The 24698-nt window shown below is 34.7% G+C and overlaps 1 protein-coding gene across 1 annotated transcript in view; it reads left to right on the forward strand.

The window, feature by feature from the left end:
- The first annotated feature begins 296 nt into the window (after positions 1 to 296).
- Positions 297 to 24698, forward strand: part of IL1RAPL1 (interleukin 1 receptor accessory protein-like 1) — a 640049-nt gene continuing 615647 nt past the window's right edge. The window contains exon 1 of the mRNA XM_010571307.1: positions 297 to 378. Coding sequence (XP_010569609.1) covers positions 297 to 378 — 82 coding nt within the window. The remainder of the gene's footprint in view (positions 379 to 24698) is intronic.

Genomic DNA, 24698 nt, shown 5'->3' on the forward strand with positions numbered 1-24698 from the left:
AGTTTTAACAGGGACCCAATGAATTTTCAATGTGTAGACAAAAGTGGAACTTAAGCTCCAGGGTTAAATGTAGTGTGTGCATGTGTTTGTTTCATGGTGATTTTAGTTTACGTATTTTTTTTTCAGGAGCAATAGATCATTTTTGGTGCATTAAATTGCTCACAAACACTGTATTCAGCTTTTCCACAATGTCAATATTATGATTAGTTACTTCAAGTTTGTTTCAGCACCAATATAAAATCAGTATTTCTTTCTTCTTTTTGGTACTCTAGGAAGCAGTCACGGAAAGACAGAAGATGAAAGCTCCTATTCCCAACTTGATTCTCTTGTATGCTACTCTAACTCAGAGCTTGAAGGTTGTGACCAAAAGGGGATCAGGTAAGTAAATCTTTATCTTTGTGGTTACAATGTGTTTTGGAAAGAAGTGCTTAATATTTGCAAATGTATACTAAGGTGTTGTTATGGTGGTTTGGAACATAGTGAAGTGGATTTCAAATTCTGCAGCAAAAAAAATTAGTAGCTTCTCTATATTTTCAGACTATGTCGTGTCACGTGAACTTGATGAAAAAACCAAAAATGTTAGAATCGGATATGTAATGTGAAATCAATGTAACAATTCATCTGCTGAAGGAAAGTTATCCCAGAACTGTTTAACTTAAAAGACTTTGTTGCAGTCAGTGTTGTTAATGTGAGCTGCTAGATTTATCTGTTTGACTATATACTTTATGGTGAAGAATCTCTTGGAAATGGAGATCATGCAGTTTTGGTTTAGGCTACTGATTTTTGTAATAAAACAAATAGATCAAGCACATTAAATTTAATAACCATGAAAAGTGAACAGCAAAATGTGTTTTTGAAAGGGCTACCTGATACATGCTTGAAGAGTTTAATTCAGCAAAGAAAATACAAGCAGTTTATCAGAAACCAAGCAGACGGTGACATGTTTACCAAACATCTTTCATACTGTTACTGTAGATGAATTATCTTCATGTGTAAATAAAGTGAACACCAATACTGAGACGGTTGGGTGGTTTTGGGTTCGTTTTTTGTCTGTCACCCTCAAATTCTAATTTTCCCCTCTTTCACTTTTGGATAAAGAAAAAATTATAGGGTACTACTTCTGCAAACTGTCTTGCTCTATGGCACTGAGGGACACTAAAACCTTGATGGAAGTCTTACTCCCATGTTGATGGAATTAGTTAATTAGGTTTGTTGTTACTAGTCATTTTCCTTTTTTCATTGGAGTGTTTTAGGTAGCTTTTGTGGTATTGTTCCAGAAGTCTGGCTCTGATTTCTTTTTGTATTTTTTTAAATCTGTTTCCAACAAGTTGGTTGGTAGCTGTTGTAAACTGGTGCTTAGGGAGGACACAGTTCTTCTATACATTTTGGGCAACAGCTTAAATCATATCTTGTATTGTCAATGGAATGTATTTGTAGCATTATGAAACTGATTGTCTCCAATATTTTAGTGACTGGAAATGTAGATGGAGGGAAGGCAAATAAGGTGTACCACTATAAAGTAAGGTATTCCTCAACCAAAACTTGAGATTAAAATATATTTGGGGTTATTTAAACTCAGGAAAGCTGGAATATATGGACTGATTCCTCTGATTAACCAATGCAAAGAAAAGTGGTAAATATACATTTTAATTTCTGCTTGGGAAAGTAATATAATTGCTGTCCAGCGAAAGAAAGAGCATACAATACTTTTTAAGATGTATAGAATGTGTTCTCATCCTGATGCTGTAATGAAAAGGGAAAACTGTAATGGAAGTCTTTGGATTATACGTTACTGTAGCATGGGGTTCTTGGTGTTTTCCCGTGAGATCCACTTACCCTGTGTGTAGTTTTGATTAGCAGTACCACCAAGAGGGCTGTTTGTCATACTGTATGTGCGCAAAGGAAAAAGCTCTGATTTACTGAAATCTCAGATCTTGCTGCCTTTGGTCATGTTGTTTAGTGACTTTAGACTTGAAGAACTTCCACAGAAGTAGGTGGACTGTAGTAACATGTGTGATGCTGCTTGGTTTGTTTATGTTGTTCTTTGGTTTGGTTTGGTTTTTTCCTCCCTTGGGTGCTTGGGAGGCCTATTTTGCAATTCTGAACTGTTTCAACAGAGAAAACCGTATTTATTTTAACAGAAGTTTTAGCAAAATAAGATTCACTTATCTGTAATATGAAAATAGAAATGGTTTCCTGAAACTAATGCAACTTATAATTGGAAGTAGGAAAAAAAATCAACTTGGAAAATAGACCTTTAGTTTTATGTGAACATGTTAACCAGAAGCAGAGGATGGTGAGGACATGGTTTATGTCTCTTTAGTCAGTTCCACTTGTGAGTTCACTTTGTCCTTGAAATATCAGCATTAAAGTAAAATGAATAGCAAAATAAATATGTTTGCATATTTTTATACTTACAAGATGTTATAATTACAAATATGGATTAGTAGTATCCACCTTTTAGAGATGTGTTGCTTTTATGTACTTCCTCCTCTGTCATGAATTAAAGGAATGTATTAGAAGTAAAGAAGCTGTTGCATCAATATGCTAAATAGCTGTCGTAATTGTGACTTACTCCTTCTAATTCACTTTTGTTGAGCTTATTTCTAAGTACCAAACATGAAAACACAAATCTTGTGTTCTTTATATATTTAGCTTCAGTATTTTATGTTAAGAGATCTATCCTTGGACATACATCTTTTCTATACTGTCAGTTGGATTTTTCCTGCTAGAGTACTTCAGCTCTCTTTTGTAAGTTTTTATCAGCTGTGCTAAAAACATAGTGATTAATAAAAGTATGAGTTTCTCCATCTGGTAGAATTACATTTCCAACCACTTCTCTGATCTGTCAAGAACATGAAAACCTACCTTCAGAAAGTCAGTGAGTATTCACAGCATGCCAAAAATGTGGAATAATTTATAGGCTCAAATTCTGGTTTTATTTCTAAAAATGGATAACAATTCCGACTGTTGGCTTTCAGGACTGAAGTTATATCAAATAATTAGCTATATATGTAAACAATTAGGATCAATATAGTATTCTTGTCTTTGTGTTGATTGAAAAGCAGAGTAAAAAACATCACAAGAGAAAGCTTAGGTTGTGCTGCATTGGATTAAATCTCTGATCATGAGAGCTGTCATTATGCAAAGCACTTAAATAACATTACTTAAAGGTAGTCCTTGAATCTTTCTACCACTGTGTGCCATTCATCAGTTAAATATAATAATATAGGGTATAAAGGGAAGCATATTAATCAAATTTTACATTAGCAGGAAAACATGCTTTAAATCAGCTTGCTCACAGCTGTGTGACGTACATGTTTAACACTTTATCTTGTATGTATGATTCTGTTCCTATCTGACAGAAGATAGATCTTTTTTTTCCGGTTAATGTTTTAAATAATTTCTGTAATACAATGAACAGTTTCAAATTACTCTTTAACATAGAATGGATTTATTTTGCATTTAGAGCATGTAATAACTGTTCATTACATAAGAATGGCTGGATGAGCAGTTCCAGTAACAATTCCATTAATAAATGCAAATTATGCAAGAAACTTCTTCCTATATCCGTGTATGTGGAAAACTAAATTAGACTTAAGCACACCTAATCTTTCCCTGTCAATTATAGTTGAATGCACAACACCTACAAGTTGTAATGCCTTCTCAAGCAAGAAAGAAAAGATCCTTTGCCTTAAGCCTTGCCTTTCCAACCACTGACTTCAGAGTAGATGTAATTGTTGTTAACTGGGTATTTTAGGTATTTGGTGAAATCCCCGTGAACTTCTGGAGAGGCTTCAGAGCCTGCAACAGTAACTGCAAAGATGAACTTTCATTTGGCACATAATGGATATCAGATGTGATCTGCTAAATGGGAAGATGACTCTTGCACTACTTCTTGGCCTTTTGAAATATCTCAAAGCATCTTGCTTCATGAAACAGTTCCTCTGTTAAAGCCTACACATTTTGATTTTGTTCAGCACGTGGTTTTACTGGAATTGGATTAAACCTCAAAAGCATGGGAAATAATGCCTGTTTTTTAGTGTGTTGTGAAACTTCATATAAATTTACAATATACCTAAAAAGTGCATAGATTTACTTTTTGTGCAGTCCACTGAGTGTTGCTCAATGCAGTCCTTGATAGTATTTTGAGAACGTTATGGTAATGCAGTTCTAAATGTTTTCCTTTCAGTGATTTTTTTTTTTCCTGAAATTTTCCTGTTTCATAGTTTGAACTAAACTGTGGATTTTTTTTAACCCATGTGGTTTTTCATCCTTAGAAACTCGGGTTTCTTAAAGTCTGTTCTTCTCAGGTTGAGTGGTATTTGATCACTTGTGGTGAATAGAGTTTTTACTTATGAATTATTTAATATTCATCAAAGAAGTAGGTTAGGAAGGAGCCTCATGCTGATCCATACAGATTTTTTCCCTGTAACATGTATGTTAAATAGAATACTTGAACACTGCATTGCCATCTGGTGGTTTTTTCCAAGGATGCTGAATACACAACGCAAATTTTTTTTGTTTTAAAAAAAATCTGCTAAAAGGGAGAATGGGGGGGAAAAGTATGCAAAAACATTTTTTAGATTACATTAAGAATTATGACTTGATTAGTATAATTAGACAGTATTAGTGTAGTGGCATTTTATACACTCGTATTGCCTAATAGCAATCTGGTGTTGCCTTGTATCAAAAAAAAGTGAGAGTTGTTATTACTGTCTGTAGTTCTCTGTTTTTCTACAGATTATTATGCCTTATGAGTTAATATTTGGTCTTCAGTTCTGCTATTGTGAATGGAAATTTTCTAGGTTAAATTTATTCTGTGATGGAATAATTTAACTGGAAGGACATTCTTTCCAGTGGTGGGGTATTAGGATATGTATGAGATGCTTCGCATCATTATGATGAGATTGAAGTCTATAGATGTATTTTTGTCAGGTAGCAGAAGATTACTTCTCTTCTTAATGTTTAGTATTTCTATGCCTTAGCTATTATGAATGAATATGGGTGGTTCTAGTTGTATGGAAGACAAACATTATGAAAAAAGGAAGAGCTTTGATGTTGTCATGTTGGTATTTCTGAATTTTAGTTTGTAGGAGCAAAATATTAATTTTAACTAGGTAAAAATAATTCAAGATTTTTTTGTTCTAAAACGAGTGGAATTTTGAGGAACAGACTGGAAATAACTACTTGAGATTTCTAGTATATATTTTCTTTGATAAATTCTATACCCTTTAAGAACTGTAAGCAGACATTTTTCTAAATTACGGCTCTCTGAATTTGTGTGAATTTTTCTCATGTAAGAATAAGTATATTTTAGAGCATAATATCAGATGTATAAAGGATATCTCTGTACAAACAAGACAGTTTTTCTTTTTCAAAAACATTTTTTAACTGGAAAAGGAACATGTGACCTGTGCGATGTAGGCCTTAACATCAACAAAGCCAAGATTTTACACCTCATGACAAATGTCATAATGAGAGCTCAGTAATGCATTTAAAAAAAAATCTTCATCTGTGCTATATATAAGGAATATACCTACAGAAGTCAAGACAGTTTGAGAACTCTTTTCAGATAGGAAGAATTTTTGAATTTAGTTTACTTGCTTGTACCTAATAATTGAATTGTCACTATTTTGCAGAAAATAATATCTATATATAGAATCCAGCTTACGTGGCAAAAACACTTTGAGAAATTGCACACAATTAAGTGCTGAGGCTTAGCAAAGGTCTGGTACCCAGTATTTGAGTATTTGTAGTTTTTATTTATTTTTTATAACCCTCTGGGTGAGACTTGGTGTCCTAAGTGCATAGTACTACATCGATTATCTTATTCTTCCTAGCGTCTTTCCTTCAGCGGTGCCATTCTTTTTTTCATTCTGCCTGTGTTTTGATTGCCTAAGTATTTTCTTTTTGGATTCTTGTCAAAAGGTAATTAGTTGATGAATGTCATATTGGATCTGATATGTGTTGAATAGTAATTGGATGGTTCAAAAAATAAATGGATAGGCATATATCTGTTCTTTTTCTTACACAATTTGTAGGCAGAACACTCACATATACAGTACTCCAAGTACACTGAGCTTGGAGCAAAGCATTTACAGCAATTAAAAGATATGCTTCTTGTAAGCCATAGGAGTTTGTGTCAATTGATATTAATGGCCCCTAGCTGTTGTTTTCACTCTGTTACAGAATGTTAGTTTTCCATTATTAATTGATGAGGCTTGTGGCTTTTTGGGTGGTTACACAGAACCTGAAATAATATTTAGAGTCTCTGTCTATCTGATGTACAAGATTAACTTCTATGAGCAAGGATTTTTTTAAGTTGGAACAATTAAGACTACTGTTATTACAATGAAAACCTTTTTCTGTTTCTCTGTTTGGTGACAAGAAGCAAAAGTACAGTGAAAGTCAGTCCTAAGCAAAGATGTGTGTACCTTTTTTATTTCATTGAGGGGATGGGAATATTTTTGCACTGTGACCTGATTAAGAAGTGAACCTTAGTTCATATGGAATTGTTTCAAAACACTCATTTTGAATTGGCATATAAATATGCAGCCTTGTTTGTGGTTGTAGCTGTGGGACTGAATGGGGAAAACTGTGAAACATTTTTCTTTTTGAGGGAGAACAGAAAGATGAGGGGAAGCAGTTAAAGCCACTATGGAGATACCTTTTTGTTCGTTCTCAGGCAACTTTCTTATGTCCTGACCTATTCATTCATTCCATATTGATTTAACACTAATATTCTTCCACATTTTATCCTAAGAATAAAAGATGCTTTTGTTTACTTTTTGCACCCTTTTTGTTCCAATTTAAAGATGGTTGTTCTTCCCTGTTTTAATGTGTAGTAGAAATCAGTAAGGTTTATTTTTAATGTTAAAACCTTTTCTTCGTAGTTGAACAGTGAATTGACTGAGTGTATCCACTTTCTTGGATTTTGCCTAATTATAAGGCATACACCTTGTATAGTGTGTGTCAGTGGGGGAGGGTGTTACTTGCTTTCTTACTTGCACATTTCTTATAAAGATAGAAAATCTTCAACAACAATATGCCTAAATATATAGTAATGGGGTCAGTGGAGATGAATGATGCCTTATGCCTGCTGGGAGGGAGGTCTAGATGATCTAGAGATGTGAAGACTGTGTAAATGCTCCGTCCCCTTCAATGCTTTCACTCTGTCTTGAACTTTCACTCTGACAGAACCGTGAGGTCTCCTGGAATTAATATAGCCCAAAGAAAAGTGTTGTGGCTTGCTATTTCTACATGGACTCAGGATGTTAAGAGCCATTAGTGTCCTTGAGCACCTTATTTAGACAGCAAAAGTATCTGTATCCTCATCCTGCAGCCATTTCTGGCAAAGCCGTTTATGCCAGTTTTGATATGATCCTCACCACCTTTCTTAACTTATGAAGGAAAAAACCCACCTAATTATTGTTAGGAGAAAAGCATGACTTGCTTTTTGTGAATCAAGGAATACTGGAAGAAAGTAGGAGTTAATTGTTAACTTATTTAGTAACATTTTGCATATTCAGGGAATTAAAGGGTTCCTTTAGTATATGATTTTGAACCTGTTTTTTTGTCTATGCTAACTGTATGTGGGAAGTGTGTATTTTTCTTTAAAAGAATAATCCTTTACAATACAGCATGTTTTTAGCTACAGAATGTTGCATGTGTAGCATTGCTATGGAGTGATTTTCAATGTATAGTTTTAATTTGAAAAACCCTGAAGAATAATCTTGTTGGAAAGAATACTAGTTTCGCTGGTGAGCTTAAGCAGATGCTTGGCCATGGGGATGGTTCAGCTCCAATGGTCTCTATTTTTTTTAAGCTAAGGACACTGTTCAATATGTCAAATGAACAGCAATGATGCGGATTGTTTACTATAGAGGGGGTGGGAGCTATAGTATAAAGAAAGAAGGAAACACAATTCTGTGCTGCTAGAGGATTTGAGCAATAAGGAATGATTGCATTGCAAAGCATAAATCCTTTGTGACATGTTACTTACTTTGGAGGCACTATGAAAGCAGTAACTGTTACTTGTCCTGTGAGCGTTTATGAACAGGATGGCTGGCATTTTAAAAATAGTTATATGACCTTTTGTTGTTGCTAGGATCCATACTGATACTTTTCAGAGTCCTGGGAGCTGGTGAATAATACCACAGTACGTGAAAAGACTGTCTTTGCGGTAGCAAAGGGTCAATGTTTTATAGTGCGCAATACATATTAAGAAATGACTAATGATAGTAAAGGAGACAAAGCAAAATCTAAAGCCAAAAGGACAGTAATAGATATTCTTACATAGTTCGGTCATTGAATTTTAGTAGCTGTTTAGAATGACTCTCTGCTTCCACAGTCCCTATTTTCCCTGGGGAATGGTTAGTGGTTGTTTCACTGATTGGCATCTGATGGCAAATGGCCTAGAAGATGTAAAAGAACAAGTGACCTTTGATCAGAAATAGCTGTTGCAGAAGATTTATTTATTTGAATATTATGCTGTCAATTTTGTGTAGAATAATGACTGTGGAGAATAAGGAGACAAAAAAACCTCAAGGACAAGTGATGACTGTCTGATAGACTTGTCTTTTTTTTATTTAACTGTACTCAGTTGTGAAATATTATTAAAATACAGAAATAAGAGCTGTGATAAAAAGTTTTGCCCATTAGAATATGTTTTGTTGCTACACTTAAAGCAAATTAAAATTGATGAAATCTGTCCTAGATTAAAGTACTTACTGACTTGTTCTTTCTGAAAGATGGAGGGAGAAAGTGCTGTCAGTACTGCATACACGGATATGTGGGAAGCAACTCTGCATGAAAAGAGAAGGTCGTCCTTTATATTGCAGTACTGAAATCTTCTGCCATTCTTGCTCAAGCTTGTTTATGGTCTTTATTTCAAGACCATGGAAAAATGAGTGTACGTAATGTGTGTTTTACTGTTCCCTTGCCACCTCACATTTAGCCACAGCTAATATCCTTGATAATACAAGAAACATAGTATTTTCTTACGGGAAAAGTAATTGGCTAATAGTAGGAATGCTACCTTCATGCACTTTTATATAATTCACTGATTATTTTTTTTTAGTGAGGTTTGTCATAGTAGGTAGAACAAAGACAGTGACATGGGATATTAAAAATTAAAGAGCAGGCCATAAAGTCAACAACTCTCAAGAAAACCAGCAACATACATGGGTTGTCCAGGTAAGAAGAGCGCAGCCTGAAGTAAAGCTGTTGTTGCTATTTTTTTAAGTACAAGGTTGGCTTGTCTGAAACTCCAAATTTTCTGCTGAATGTCATTTGCCATGCAACCTAGAGTGAATCCTGAAGGTAAAACAGACGGACAAGGAACAATGCAAAATCTCTATATACGTATGCATAGATATCTGTGCTATGAGGGAAGGCTCAATTCCTTCCTAGGGATCATGGAGCCTATACAGATGTTGTTAAGCTGTTGCATAGGGGATTGCCTGGGTGCAGCACAGCAACGGTGGATGGAAAACATGGAGCAATACTGTCAAACTGAGCCCTTTCTAATCAAATAGATTGAGCCAAGTATGACAAGGAGTCAAGCTGCCTTTTCTAGGAGTGACTAATGCATACCTTGTGGCCTCCTGGAGGCCAGCAAATGCCCTGCTTTCATTCTGCTGACTGTGCCAGGCCACTTTAAGCACTCGGCAACAAAATCACTTTTTCATATTGTAGGTTTATTTTTGCCATTGGCAGTGTTTTAAATATAATATATTTTTATAATTTGAGACAGAAAAAAAATCATCAGTTTTTAAGCTTTGTATTTTTCTATGAAATTGAATAAGGGTCAGTAATAGAATATTCTAGTTGGGTAATAAAATTTTTTGGAAACAATTATTCAGCAGAATAGCAAGCCTTCAAATATACATGCATTCATTTTATAGTATACTACTTGCTGTGAAGTTTTAGCAAAATGGGGCTATTAACGGATCAAGTAGGAAACTTAAAATAGTCTGGGAAGAAATCGTGGCAAACCATGTTTCTCAGAAAATGCAGTTTTATTGGGAAAAGTAGCTGTCATGTCAAGGAGAGGAGGAACAAATTGCTTCTGGTTTGATAGAAACAATAGGAGTGATAGAATAGGATGGCTTATATTTTTTTAATTGTAATAATTTTTCTGTATATATTTGAAATGCATTCTATAAAAACCACTTGAAAATAATTCATAAGATTTGTGGTAAGGAAAACACCTATTATTTCTTCTCAAATTTTCTAAGACAAATCCATGACAAACATAGTTCAGTCTATTAATAAATTTTATTGATTCTCTTGAAATAGCCACCGTTACTATTATCCGAACTTTTTTTACAATTTTTGAACAGGATGTCATTAACAACCTAAAAATTTATCAATGTAAGAGTTTACTACTACAGTACATCAAAATGCAAGAGGTCATTGCCCCACCCCCCAAAAAAAAGAGTTTGTGCTATAAAAAGCAGAGGACAATTTTTAGGAGATAATGCAGTGATTGAATTCCAGCGTGATTACACTTTTACAGTGCCTAGAGAAGCTGTTAACTCTCCTTCACAATAAGATTTGACTCAAAAGCAGCTGTCCTTGCTATCATGTGACTGGTGTCATGCTCTCTGTAATTCAGGCAGACTTAAAAGAATTGAAATTTTATTCATATTTAACTAGGTGGACTGCTTCATTCATGATTTTCTTTCACTTTGTCACTGTTAAGTAATGCATGTGTAATAAATCTGCATTTCAAAATAGGTCATGCTATTCTCATACATGTACAAAGCCAGAATGTTTCGTGTGTGTTTGGCATTGAAGACAGTTATGTTAAAATGCTGCTGTTGATACCAAATCTAGAGTAGGTGCTGCACTTAAGATTCATGATAGCTCATACCTACAAATGCTATTGTTTTCAGTGGGGAGAATCAGTCATTCATTTCAAAGTGCTTGAACAAGACCATTCAGCAGAGCTGCTTTCTCACCATCAATGTATTGTGTTTTTGAAATAACTAAAATTTTCTTTCCTGGTAAGTCTAGCCATGAGATCAAAAGTCCTCTGCTAAGTCTCCAGAATTAATACTTTGGGGAGAGACGAGGCTTGATGTTTTTTTTGTTTGTTTGTTTGGGTTTAGTTATTCTCTATGACTCAGTCTTTCACTAAAAGCGAGATGAGGAAAAAATGCATGTTCCATGGTACTTTAAGACTTTTTCCCATTTCCTTCCTTCAGTATAGACACACAAGGTGAAAGATGAAACAAGGTATGGTAGTTGCCCATCACTGAACAGCAAATTGTTAGATGTTCCTGGGCAGAGAAACCTAAGAAAGGGCTTAAAAGCTGGTTTTCTGTGCCAAGATGTATTCATCAACTTCAAGGTTTTGACAGTTGTGATCAATAGAGAGAAAGAGGCCTCTGTCTCCTGCACGTAATTTCCTACATAGCTGTAGACAGTGCAACAACTGTCCTCTTCAAAAACGTTGCTGTTGAGGATTTTATGTCCAAGTTCTGAATTCTGTCAAGCAGAACTTCAATTTTATTTAAACTGAAAATCACAGGAATCTAGTTTTCTGATAGGCAGTTGCAGCTGTTAGCAATATATAGAAACTCTTGGAAGTGAATTACTGTGACACACTGTGCCATGTAATTTTACAAGTATCTGATTCTCTGTTTGCTTACATCAAAGTTGCTTTGTTACACTCTGAAAACTTTGCAGTTCCTTTCTTTTTCTACCTGCAGTTATTAAAATAATTGAATTTAATTTCTGTTTTATTAGGTTGATTTCATTAATAAGTTCATGGAAAAGCTCTTTATTTTCTCTCCCATTTGCCTGATCTTAATTTCTAGGCCAAATTTAGTATGAAGGCTTTAAATCTTGTCTCTCTTATGGGGAAAGGTCAGGCATCAAGTTCCATCACACTCTAGAGAGCATAGTAATGTGTTATGTATGCTTTGTTCACAGTCTTTTGCTGCTGTGATGAATTCTCAATGACAAGTCACATGTGAGAGTAATTTCTGTTTACATTTGCTTCAGTCAAAGCAAAGGTGAACTTCTTGCTTTTTTCCCCCTTCTTGAAGACCTCTTTCTTTTTTTGCTGGGCTTTATTGTGTGTTTCTGGATTATTTTGGGGGTTGGATTTCTTTTTTATTATAGTTAGTTTGGGTATAAGTAGTACAGTGCTGTATATTTTGTCATTTTGGGGGGAAACTGTAATACCTGCTGAACAAGTCTCTGACTTAGAGGAGCATAATAACCTAATCTAAATACAAATGATTAAAGTTGTGTATATGAAAATAAACAAATACGGAGTTGATAAGATAATTTCCATTTGAATGAGGTAAAAATGGAGAAAATATTTAATCTACCACAAATTACTTACTTTTAGCCACTGTTAAATCTGAAGTTTGTAATTTTATAACTTTACTGAAATAGTAGCATGGCAGGTTCTTGTGTAATGTTACTTTTTTAATTTTGTATATTTTGTACTTGTGATGGTTAGTTCCACTTCAAGATGCATCTTCTCTCCAAAACACATAGGAAAACAGTTGTCTTATACCTATTGATAAATTATGCATACTGTGTAGCTTTCAGTCCTGAACCTGAAGTAATGAATAACAGAAATTCACACAGCAAGATTTAGGACAAAAAGATAAGATACACAAACAGCAAATATTCTGAGAAAGAGGCTTCACAAAGATAAATAACTTTTTCAGTCATTGTTGACCTTTTAATGTTGTTTTTTGCAGATGGCATGGTAGATTATCCATTACCCTTTTTTCACATATCTTTGGTTATTTAGCTTTTTATTTTAATAGATGCAGACTCATTTAATTACCGTTATACTTTTTACTTAGGTCTGTTTTTATTGTAATAAGTTGGATCTCTTTACTAAGATTAGATAAATTTTTTAAGTATAACTTCAGTAGGATCGTTTTATAGTTGGTTCGTTAACCTGAGCAAGAGGTCCACATTTTGACCCTGAGGATTTTTTTTCTAATGCTTGTTAGGAATTTTACATTGACACGTTGATCACTATTCAATGCATTCCAATTTTCAACCTAATAAAGTTGAAAACATCTTTCAACATTTTGAAAGACTGCAACTGTGATTATACCTACTTTTAGATAAGAAAAAATAGCATGCAAAAATGAGGTTGGTTGTTGGTGGGAAGCTGTACAGCTTTTAGTATTTCAGACTAAAAGGAGTCATATCTATATATGCTACTGCTTACATGTTTTATACATATGCACGGCACTTTCATTAAAATAAAAATATTAGTTTTAATTAGAATCGTAGAGTGGTCTGGGTTGGAAGGGACCTTAAAGATCATCTAGTTCCAAACCCCCTGCCATGGGCAGGGACACCTTCCACTAGACCAGGTTGCTCAAAACCCCATCCAACCTGGCCTTGAACACTGCCAGGGATGGGACATCCACAGTCTCTCTGGGCAACCTGCTCCAGTGCCTCACCACCCTCATTGTAAAAAGATTCTTCATGTCCAATCTAAACCTACCCTCTTTTAGTTTAAAACCATTGCCCCTTATCCTGTCACTGCAGGCCCTGGTAAAAAGTCTCTCTCCATCTTTCTCATCGGCCCCCTTTAAGTACTGGCAGGCTGCAGTAAGGTCTCTCCAGAGCCTTCTCTTCTCAAGGCTGAACAACCCCAACTCTGTCGACCTTTCCTCGTAGGAGACTTCTCTGACCATTTTCATGGCCCTCCTCTGGACCTGCTCTCACAGGTCCATGTCTGTCTTATTTTGAGGGCCCCAGAGCTGGACGCAGTATTCCAGGTGGGGTCTCACGAGAGTGGAGTAGAACAGGTGAATCATCTCTCTTGACCTGCTGGCCACATTTCTTTTTATCATTTTCATATATCTTCCCAATATGAGTCACAACGGTGTTAGAGAGAAAACCAACCTGATGCATAAGTAAACTATTGGAATACTCTTTGAGAAACTTCTCAGAAACAAGATAATGTAATGATGCTAACTATATAGAAATATTCCCCAAATTACTAATTTTAAGTAGAATATATCAAATTTTGAAAACCATAAGGATATGGTTAAACAGCATGATTTAAAGATAGGCCTGTGAGGAAATGCAACTAAATGTGAGATGTAACTGGTGTGGATTTCCTGTGGTACAGTTGTTAGTAGAATAATATTGAAGTGCTTTTTGACTACAAAAGAAGATTTTTTTTTTTTAATTTAGGTGGTTTTGTTGGCATGAAGATTTAGTAATGAGCTGAAGCTGGCCAAGTCAAGTAATACTTGTGATTTTTCAGATTTGTAGGATAATTCAGGTTGGAACAGACCTTTGGAGGTCTCAAATTTCAAGCAGGGTCAGCTCTGAGATCAAGCCAGGTTGCTCAGGGCTTTATCCACATGATGAGTGTTTTAAACCCTCCAGGGATAGAGCTTGCACATATTCTTTGGGGAGTTGACTTAGTTACTTTTGGCCTCTTGCCTTCTGCTAGTGCTCTTCTATTATAAAATGTTTTCTCATCATTCAGAATGAGCTAATGCACGAATTAAAAACTATGCCTGATGTAGACCCCAAAATAAAAAAAAAAACCCTAAAAAAACCAAGAAAACATGCAAAATTTTTTAGTTGATAATAGGCTTGATTGATAACTTATCTGCAGTAAAATACCAAAAAACAATTAATATAAATAAAGTAAATTAACTTTTTCCTTAAAGCTCTATGATGAAATCAAAAGAGAATTTAATATACAATTAGTTCAACTTTCTGCATAACTTGTTTCTATATGTATGCTTTTCTTTTATGTAAACTTTTTGCTTTCTTTTCCTTAGGGCAATTAATTGCTTCTGTTAAAGGCTAGTGGAAATTAAATTCCTGATGTGATTAAAAGCCTGATGGACCACTCCATTTTTTATTTTGTTGAATTTAATTGCAATATCTTCAAAATATATTATATGAAATGTGGGGTTTTTAAATGACAATTCTGATTTCTTTTAATATATTAGTAGTTAAGAGTAAGACCTTTGAAACGCACTGTGTGATTGGGAAGAATTTTAGAGAATTTTAAAAAATGCCTTAAGTTTTATAATTCTTTTGATCACTAGAATAAATATTTTCTTTTAAATTTGAAGAAGTGTTGCTAGCTCTGGCAATAAAACCTCTACTATCAAAAAACTGTTTTTAAGTTGATACATATCTAGTGTACTAGAACACCTCATTGAAACAATGAATGGCACTAATTATTGAGTAACAAGCTCAGGTTTGAATTAGCTAGCTTCTATGACTTTTTTAGAAAGAGGGCAATAATAAGCATCGTTATACTTTGTCCTTTGGAAAAAACCTAACCTAAATAACTACAAAATAAAGTATTTTTTTTGTATTGGATAGAAATCTTAACTCATATTACTCCTTTTAATTAGGAAATAGGCACAAAAATACTAAATCACACAATTTCAATCATTCAAAAGGACCCATCCTTATCATCGTAGGAATCCAGCAATAATGTCAAAGTGTCCAGTTATAAGAGCCTACAGCTGCATTAACAGTATTGGTTACTATTGTTTCAGTAAAGCTTCTCTTCATAATTTTTAACAGCACAATGTTACCGGTTATTGTTTTGAGAAATCCATTAGAGCTCTTAATTATGTAAAAAATTTTTTTCATGTAAATTTTAATAACTTACAATGGTACTGTTGTAGCACTGGTTGTTTAAGGATATAGACAAGGAAAGGTTTGTTAGGAAGCACAATATCTTCTATTAGATGAATGGGTGCTTTGTTGAAGAAGGTTGTCTGTGTCACTGTTAGGTCGTGTGGGGCAGCAGATCACCTGGAGGAGAGTGTATATATAATGAAGGTGTGTCCTGGAAAACAAAGTAAATTGTTAAGGAGTTAACCCAAATTCAGTGGACACAATGATTAAGCTGGACTATCATGAAACTATTCCATTTCTATAGGGCTTTATAATTCAGAAGTAGACATGTTCAAGTTTACAATTCCTTAGAGCTTTATTACTGTAAGGATGACTTTCCTGTCCCTGAGAAACAAAATTTTCCCAAGCAAAAGCTTACCTGCCTTGAATATTGTGTAATTTATGTTATAGTTACCTGCATCTCCTACATATAGATTAAATATTTCTGAACATTATTTTTCTGCACATTATGTTTTTGAATATTCTTGTTTTTCTAAAAAAAAAAAATTATCTCTACATACATGCGTAGGGTCCTGTTTTCCAATATATGACTTAAAACTATAGAATTATGCAGACTGATGGAAACTGTAGGGGAGTGGGGGGAGAGAGAAGTTCCAGCATGGTTAGGGATGTTGTCTGTTTCAGATGGGATCAGTGGATAATTTTTTGTCATGGTAGGCACTAAAATGTTTGTAGACCAAATCTCCTTGGCCACAATTGACTTTTCAACAGCATTTTAATCTTTAACTTAAACTTTGCTTTAAAGGGTAGAAAGAGCACTTTTTGGGTCTTCTGAATGGGATGTTCCGGTTTCTAATACCTTTTTCAGGACTCTGCTGGGTATCTACAGGATATAGGTCAAGGTTGGGCCATTGAGACAGTGGTCAGATTCTGTGGGGTTTGCTTTGTTTGTTAGTTTTGCTTGCTTTCTGAGGTTGACATCCAAAGGGATTAGTGTGTCAGCTCAGAAGCTAATCACAGGTAATTAAATTGATACATATATAGCAAAACTCAGAGTCCTAAAGAGGAGTTGAATTGCTTCTGCTGAAGAAAAGAGATAAAGCTCTGGCCAGAGGTAGGAGAGGAGGTGATTTAAAAACAAAAAGACAAACCAAAATGAAAAAGAGAATTCTGAATTCGTTTTGTTTTGTGTAACATTCTGTTTTCTTCAGTTCCCAAGACAGTTATAGGGCTGTGTCTGGAAAAACACTTTAAAATAAAATACAAATGTCATAAACAAAACAGTCCTAAAGCAGAGTGGTTCGCATTTAAAGCTGAGATTTCTAACTGGTTTTTAGAAGCATTCAGTTACTGACTTTTCAGTCTTGGCTGAAGGCAGCTAGCATGGGATTATGCAGAGGTGAAGCACTCTGAGATCAAGGGAGAGCTGATTTTTTTTTTTAAAACAAAATCTGGATGAGCATCTTTAAACTTGCCTTGTACTGAATTGCAAGCCCCACACAGAGCATTGGTGGCATGAGTCTGCTTCACGTATGAGAAGGATCTATGTGATGAGCCAGCTGCAGGTTTAGAGAGAGGGACACACACAAAGGTGCAGCATTGGTTTGAAGAGATCTCCAAATACAATGATTTGGAATCTTCCAATCAGTTGTGTGTAACAACCAAGCCATCCTTATTTAAGGTCAGCTACATTAGTGTATTTCAGATATTGGAAGATCTGGGAAATGTTATTTATCCTGAACAAGTAAAAGTAGTAACTTACATAGGGACTCTAGTATAGTTAAACGTGGCAATTATAAAATATTTTGTGTGGGAATATAAGGAAAATGTTAACTTGCCAAATTAGGTACTTCCATGAGGAGTGTGTATTTAAAAAAAAAATAAATTAAAAAAAGCAGAGAACATAAAAATCTCAATCTTTAGTCTACCAAGATAATTTCTTAGATTTTAATTAAATGTGTGTTAATATTCTTTACCTTTTCAAATGTACTCTTTCCTCCTTTCTGGATACTCACTTGTTTCTATCCAACAATAGCTCTGTCCAACAATCCAGCTCTTTTGGCAAGTTTCCCCCTTCACTTCTGAGTTGTTATCGAGCTTCTCAACTTGACAATCTTTGTGAATAGAAAGTACTTCCTCTAGTTGCTTTTCAAGATCACTGCTCTTGACAATAAAATTCCTCAAAAATCTTTAGGATACATTCACAACAGACATAAATCTTTTCAGTTTCAAGAAACTCAGTAGATTTCCAGTGAATTGTATGACACTTCTTTTACTTCACAAGAAACAAAATGGCAAATTACTCATCAATTATAGCCCTTAGGGATCATCCATGTATTTTAAAATAGCCTGAGCTTTTATATACTTTCTCCCAATAATTGATTCTAGCATTGTATTGCCTTTATTGAGCATAGAAGGTGCAATAGTTGGACGGAATTATTTCATGATATGCCCTAGAGGCATCAAAATTCAGACACATATGAGTCACAGCTCCTGTATCATCCTTGCTCTGGGCAAGGAAGGTAGTAATTTGCTGCTGGCCTAATTTTACTAGCATAAAGTTTCCAGTTTCTCCTCTACCATCTCTTCCTATCTGTGTAGCTTCAATTCTCTGGCCACAAAATGCTCCCTGATCCATGTTTTCGACAGACTGAACAAAGAATGAGGCGAGATGTTGCATTGCATTAGTCTTGAGAAAGTGCCTTGTTCAGTAACAGTTGAGCCCTTTAATTTTCATCTCTTTCCAGTAGGAGTGTTTTGACATTTATAAGTGCATATCAAAAAAGGACAAATAATAAAGTGGTGATGATGTTAAAGTTAAATTAGTTTTGCCTGCAGTTCAACTAAATTGGGGATGAATGTTCAACTTTTGCACTTTTCATGTGTTCACTTAATGTTTTAAAGACAGTTTCTAATCTTTAGGGAGGGGCTAGGTTTCCTTCAGTGTTTGTGAAACAGCACATCCAGATTTAAATCAGTGGAGCTATGGACTGAGTCCAACTCACTGCTTTAAAAACAAAATGTTTTTTTAGATGTCAAATGTCAGAAGTCAGTATTTGACTTCTGAAATTCTCCTTTTGACCATCAAAGAAGATTCTTCTATTTGTTTCTCTGTGCATGGCTATATACCTTTTATTTTACTGTGTTGCACTGCACATCCCTGATGCTGACTGAGAACTTTTTCAAAAGTAATAAAACACTTTCTGTAATGTTTAGATTCTAGGAGGGATTCTATTATATGGCATCACATTTATTTCCTCTGTTCAGTGTAGTGTATATTTGTGCCTTCTAGTCTGAAATATGTTAATAGATCAAAAATTACACAATGGGATAACCTGTTCGATTGGTGGTGGGGAGGACTGGCGGGGCTGCAGTCAGGCAGACTGCATGATATGTTTGGCATTTCTACAAAAGTGTTTTATTAAATTAATAGCCACATCATTTTCAATCCCATAAAATTTGGCTCCACTTGAAATTTATGTTATGGTCACAGGGAGGAGTAATTTTCTTTTCTGATGTTTGACTTTTATAAATGTACCATAATTCAAAGCTGTGACCATGCAGTGTTATATTACTAAGGAAAGAAGTTAAGCAAACACCCTTCAGCTGAAGGCAGGTTCTACAAAATACTTTGAGACAAAATTTAAATATTAAAAGTCACATGTTATGTAGCATTTTGGAGTCAGGTGCTTCTCAGTTTAATTATCTCAGAACATGCCTCTCAACTATTTTTGATCCTTTTCTGGTGTGGGAGCTCATATGGTAGAGATCCTGTCAATTACCATCAGCTAAAGAATTGACTTATAGTAATTTCAGAAAATAAAAGTGGCAGTCAATGTAGACTTTGTATTCAACAGAGCAGGGAAGGAAAGATTGGAACATGGATTTGGGCATAAACTTGCAGTTTTATAAAAAATTGCTCTAAGTATCATAGTCCACATAAAGCAGATATGAAACTGAAATGTTAATGAAATGTTAAAAGCTCTCCCAAAACCAACAGACATTGTTACTGTATTGAGTTTATTAATGCATGAAGGAAAAAATCTTGTTCAACTCCATGAGTTTTTTATATATTTCAGAATTCTCTTATTTCTGTGTTATTGCTAGGATTTGGGGATATGGACTATTTTTGGTCTAGAGATAAATTTTATCAATTCTAATTTTAAAAAGTTAAGCAGGTAGTGTTGTAGCAGATTTTCATTTACAATGTGGTACTAAAACCAACGGAACATAGTTAAGTAAGGGAGGCTTCATACAAGCATGTTTCACTTTTTGAGAGAGGAGTTAAAGACTACTTGCCTTAAAGGCAATGATTTTATATTTAGGTCTGGATGTGATGAACTATATTATAATGCATGTGGCTATCATATATGAAACTGTTTGGGGACCTTTCAAAAATTTATGCTCATTTCAACAGAGAAAGTTCAGAAATGCAGAGAAAAGTGACTGAGGTCTGAGCAATGGTGGTTTTGTGGAAGCTCTTGGGTTTTACCATCAAGTGCATAGGACCGGTTTAGACACTTAACATTCAATTCCACAAAGGCTAAGAGAAGCAATGGAAGAGGCACCTTGTTCAGAAGGGAATGTGACAGAACAGTTCTATGGATCTTTAGCCATAGAGGCTTCCCAGCATCCCATAGCAAATTTAAGCTTCATTGATGCCAGTATCATATGTTTCCATGTGTGGTTTGAGGCACTTCCCTCCCTTCCTCCAATATTTAGTCAGTTGATAATAACCATCTGATTGTCTGCAAAGAAGATGTATTTCTTCCATGATGTATGTGCAGAGCAGAAACCAGTGCTGTTTATTCAAACTTACTTTTCATCTTTCAGCAGCAATGTGAGCCCTACTAGCATTTTCTAAAGCATCTAACATCTGTCTCATTGCACATAAGAACCTTGAGTGGTCTAATGAAAGTGATGTTTTGCTGAGTAACATGATGTAATACTTCATCTCCAAGAAAAAAAGTATTTGTTTTTTAACTATGACTTCCTGACTGCATTGCGCATTGCTTCATGTTTCTTTTCCCCGGGGAAGGAACTGACTATTAAAATACATTTGTCTCCCTTTGTTCAGCTACAGTTCTCAGAGTTTGCTTACTATGAATATATGATATTTTGAAATATTTTCCTGGACTGTAATTATATAACTACATGCACAGAGTGAAGAGAAAATCAAAATCACTGGAAATGTCACACTTAAATTTTAACTACCAGTTATTCAAAGCCTCAGAAGTTGACTTTAAATTTTTAAAATCCAGGCTTTCTTTAAAGGGTTGATATTTTTCAATATTTTCATTTCTTTGATTACTTAATTCATTTATCTTTGACGTAAGCGTACCTACAAAACTGCCTTTAAAAGCTACATCTTTTTATCAACATCAGTTTTTAAATTCTGCATCTGAAATAGAAAACAAATCACCTCCACAAAAAATATCTTTTCTTTTTGGGGAAGATTGATACTTATTATCTCTCTACTTCCAAGCACTGTAAGTAGCTTCATAGGGTGCTATATAAAATTCCAATAGGTTTACAATCCATCCAGATTTGTCACTTGTGCGTCCTGAGTATTATGTTGCCTAATCATATCTATTTTGGTGTACTCTGGGATCCTCTCTCACTGCTTTTGGAAGAAATAGGATGCATTTAATTTAGTCCTGTCCCTTAGAAAAGGAAGCATGTATTTAATTTAACTTTATTTTTCCAACGCAAGCTTTAGTGACATCTTAAAGTAATAAAATGCCAAATTCTGGAAACAAAATTATTTTTATTTTTATTTAAATTTTTATTTAACCCTATTGAAGTAGACATTTACCTTAAAGTTTCCAGAAGTATACACCTATCTGTGATTGTGTACTTCCCCATGTATATGAATAAAAGCAACAAGATTGTTTTCACTAAGGATGATGCAAGTTTAAGTTGCGAACATAGAGAATACGCTTGGAATACTCGCAGGCATTTTGTGCAAGTATCTTTCCAAGGAATTTGGTAGAAGCTAGGTCAAAGGCAAAAACCAATATCTGAGCACTTCTGTAAATAAGATGTAAATACTTGAAGCTACAGATGGATTCATCAAAGAACCACTTGGCACGTTATTTTAGTGAGAAGTAAAAAAAATGATTAATTTAGTTACAACATACTCTGTTGCGTTTACCACAGAAACCTCCCATTCAGTTGTTGAATGGAGGATACCACCCATTCCAATTTCCACTAAACTTATTGTGAACCTTATTCTTTAAATTTATCTTTAGCCAGTTTAGCTTCATCGCAAGACCAATGTTCATCTGAATCATGCCTGTGGGGATGATTTTTTTATAGTTAATTAGGAATTCATTAGCTACTAGCAAGTAGAGAAAGCAAACTGTTAATCAATAGATTAACCCTGTTCTTCCTAATTCATTTTTTAGATACTGAAAAATTCATGGAATGATCCTTTCAATCTTCTTGGAAAATACTTATGCTATAAACCAAATGTGAAAAGGACATGGTACACATTTGTCCCACTGATGTTAAAAATCAGTGTAAGAAAATTCATGGAGTTACAATTTCTTTAGGTTTAATTTTTCTTCCTTGACTATGACATTATGGAAATTGAGTTTTACTTTATATGGTGTCTGATTATACATGCTGCTGTATTTGATTGTATGTTCTGGAATCAGTCAGTATTAGCATACTCTCTCACTTAACTACATTGACTAAAAATAATGGAACACTTTGTTTTTCAGTTATGCAGATTACTTATATGTCTAAATATACTCAAGTTAGTTTCAATCACTTCTGCTTTTATTTCTGGCAATTTTTTATTTCCTATGTTTTCTTTTCCTTCAACATATGGAGATTTTTCATGTTTATTATGCTGTAATGGAAGCCAGATTTAGTCTTCTGATTTCTGCTTTCCCTAGAGCTTCAAAGGGTTGAAAAAAATAATTGAGACTTGTTTTAAAAGACCATTCTAGTGTAGGCTGATTCTCCTCATTTGCACCAATTTAACAGGGTCTTCCTGACTCTCATAGAGTTATTATCTGCTGATTACTTGTGAGTCAGACCCTCAGACAAAGGTCTGATACGGCAATGCTAATAGGAAACTAAATTGTTATATTATGTATTTTAATAAGTGCTAGAGACAAGTCAATGGAAATTACTGTGATACCAGTGATTTGGTTTTAAAAAAAAGTCTAACCTGAATCTTCAGGGGTTTTAAATGAATTGGATTGGCTTGCAATCGAATTATGTTCAAGCAAGTGTAATTTAAGTATTCTATAGTGCATTTCAAGGGTTTGTCTGAGATTCAGAGGAGCAAATGATACAAGAAATAGAATAGTGAAATGGAATATGCATGTCTAAGACATGGTCTTCAAAGAAAGAACAAGATTTTTTCAACAGACGCCTACATTCCTTCTTATTATTGGTACTTTTAAAGTGTATTTTAATAGACGCAGTCTGAGGATTACTCAACTATTCTATTTTGTAGTCGGGTCTGATTTTTTTCCTTTTGGATGTTTCTATAAACCCTTTGGGAACCTGTTACCATCATTTCATTGCTTTGATACCCCAGTGCTTGATTCCAGGTATTTATCTGCTGCATATGTAAAAACTTATCTTAACACCGAGGACTGATACTGTGCCCTGAGGAAACACAGTAGAAGGCGTTGAAGGTAATCCAATAAGTAGAGTTCTACTACATATTATCAAGTCTTCAGAGGTATATGAAGACTTATCCTGTGTTTGCTGTAGTTTGCCCTAGATCGGCCAGGGTGGAAGTGGTTCTTTATAACTATGTGCAACCATTAAAGACCTTCTATGGTGTAAAAACACAGTAGCTGTAGGACCTTTTCTGCTACAGACAGGTTTAGTTACGGTTACAGGATGGCATAGGTTGGAGCTCTTTTCTCTGTATCTTTCAAACGTTGTGTTGCATAGTTCTAGCCTGTGTCTTGGCAAGAAGATCTTGAATTATTTAGGCTACTTGTTTTACCCTTTTTTTTTCACAATGCATGCAAAGTATCTTAAAATCTCTATTAACCAGCAGATATAACACTGCTAGACTACCAGTGTGCTTCCAGTGTTCTCATTTTTCTATTCATCAGTGGTAATCCCTGGGATTTCTTGTAAGCATCTTCTCGTAACTACATGTAGTTTCCAAGATTTCTAGAAAAACTGGAAAAATCTCTTTAAAATACCTTATTTCCTTTCTTAAACCTCAGTTAAAAGCCTCTAGTTTCTGTATTCTATGCTATTTATTTCTATGATTTTCATTTTAATGTGCATAAATGCACATGCCAAAACTGCAATATAGTATTTCCTGTTGTACTTGGCTACTCTTTCTTATAGTCCTAAAATAGAATGGGCAGGGATATGTTCAATATTATTATTTAGTCATGCTAGAATTTTGTTGTCATTTTATTTACTGCTATTATGTGCTGTGCAAAACAGTGTGCATTTTGTTTCTATTCCTAGATCCTTTTTATCTTCCAGTATGTCTGTAGCGTGAACAATGAATGCATTCACCTCCTTCCCCTTTTTCCCCCAGTGTCCATTAATTTTTTTATGATAATTTGCATAAGCTGCTTATTTTCCTGTGCGATTTAAATCATTCTCTGTTTTACTGCCTCCTCTCTTTCCTTGGTGTCACTGCTGTTTTAGTATCATCAGCAAGTGTTATTTATAGCATGATCCCTGGCACAACTTGGACTTGTGATGCACAGATTCAGTTGTGCTTGATCCACTTTCTATACGGGTATTTACCTTATTTTTCCAGAGCTTCTGTTTCCCATGTATGCTCTCTGTAGCACATAGAACATCAGTAATTCCTGTGCTGAACAATATGAATGGATTCACACAGAGTAGTTTTCTGAATCAAACTGGATTACATTTTTTCACCAAATTAAACTACTTTCTTTCAAATGGTTTTCGATATTAGCTTCTATGTGTTCAGAAACATTTACAAAAGCTATGTTTGTGTCATTTCTATCCACACATTCATGATAAAATTAATCTGTCTGTCTGTTTTAAGTTTTAGGATCTGTGGGTTCGTGCTAAATCAAACTCTGAACATCTGTGTGCACACTTGTGCATAATCCATT

This window comes from Haliaeetus leucocephalus, unplaced genomic scaffold (genome assembly GCF_000737465.1).
Source record: "Haliaeetus leucocephalus isolate CR32 unplaced genomic scaffold, Haliaeetus_leucocephalus-4.0 Scaffold317, whole genome shotgun sequence".
Classification (NCBI taxonomy): domain Eukaryota; kingdom Metazoa; phylum Chordata; class Aves; order Accipitriformes; family Accipitridae; genus Haliaeetus; species Haliaeetus leucocephalus.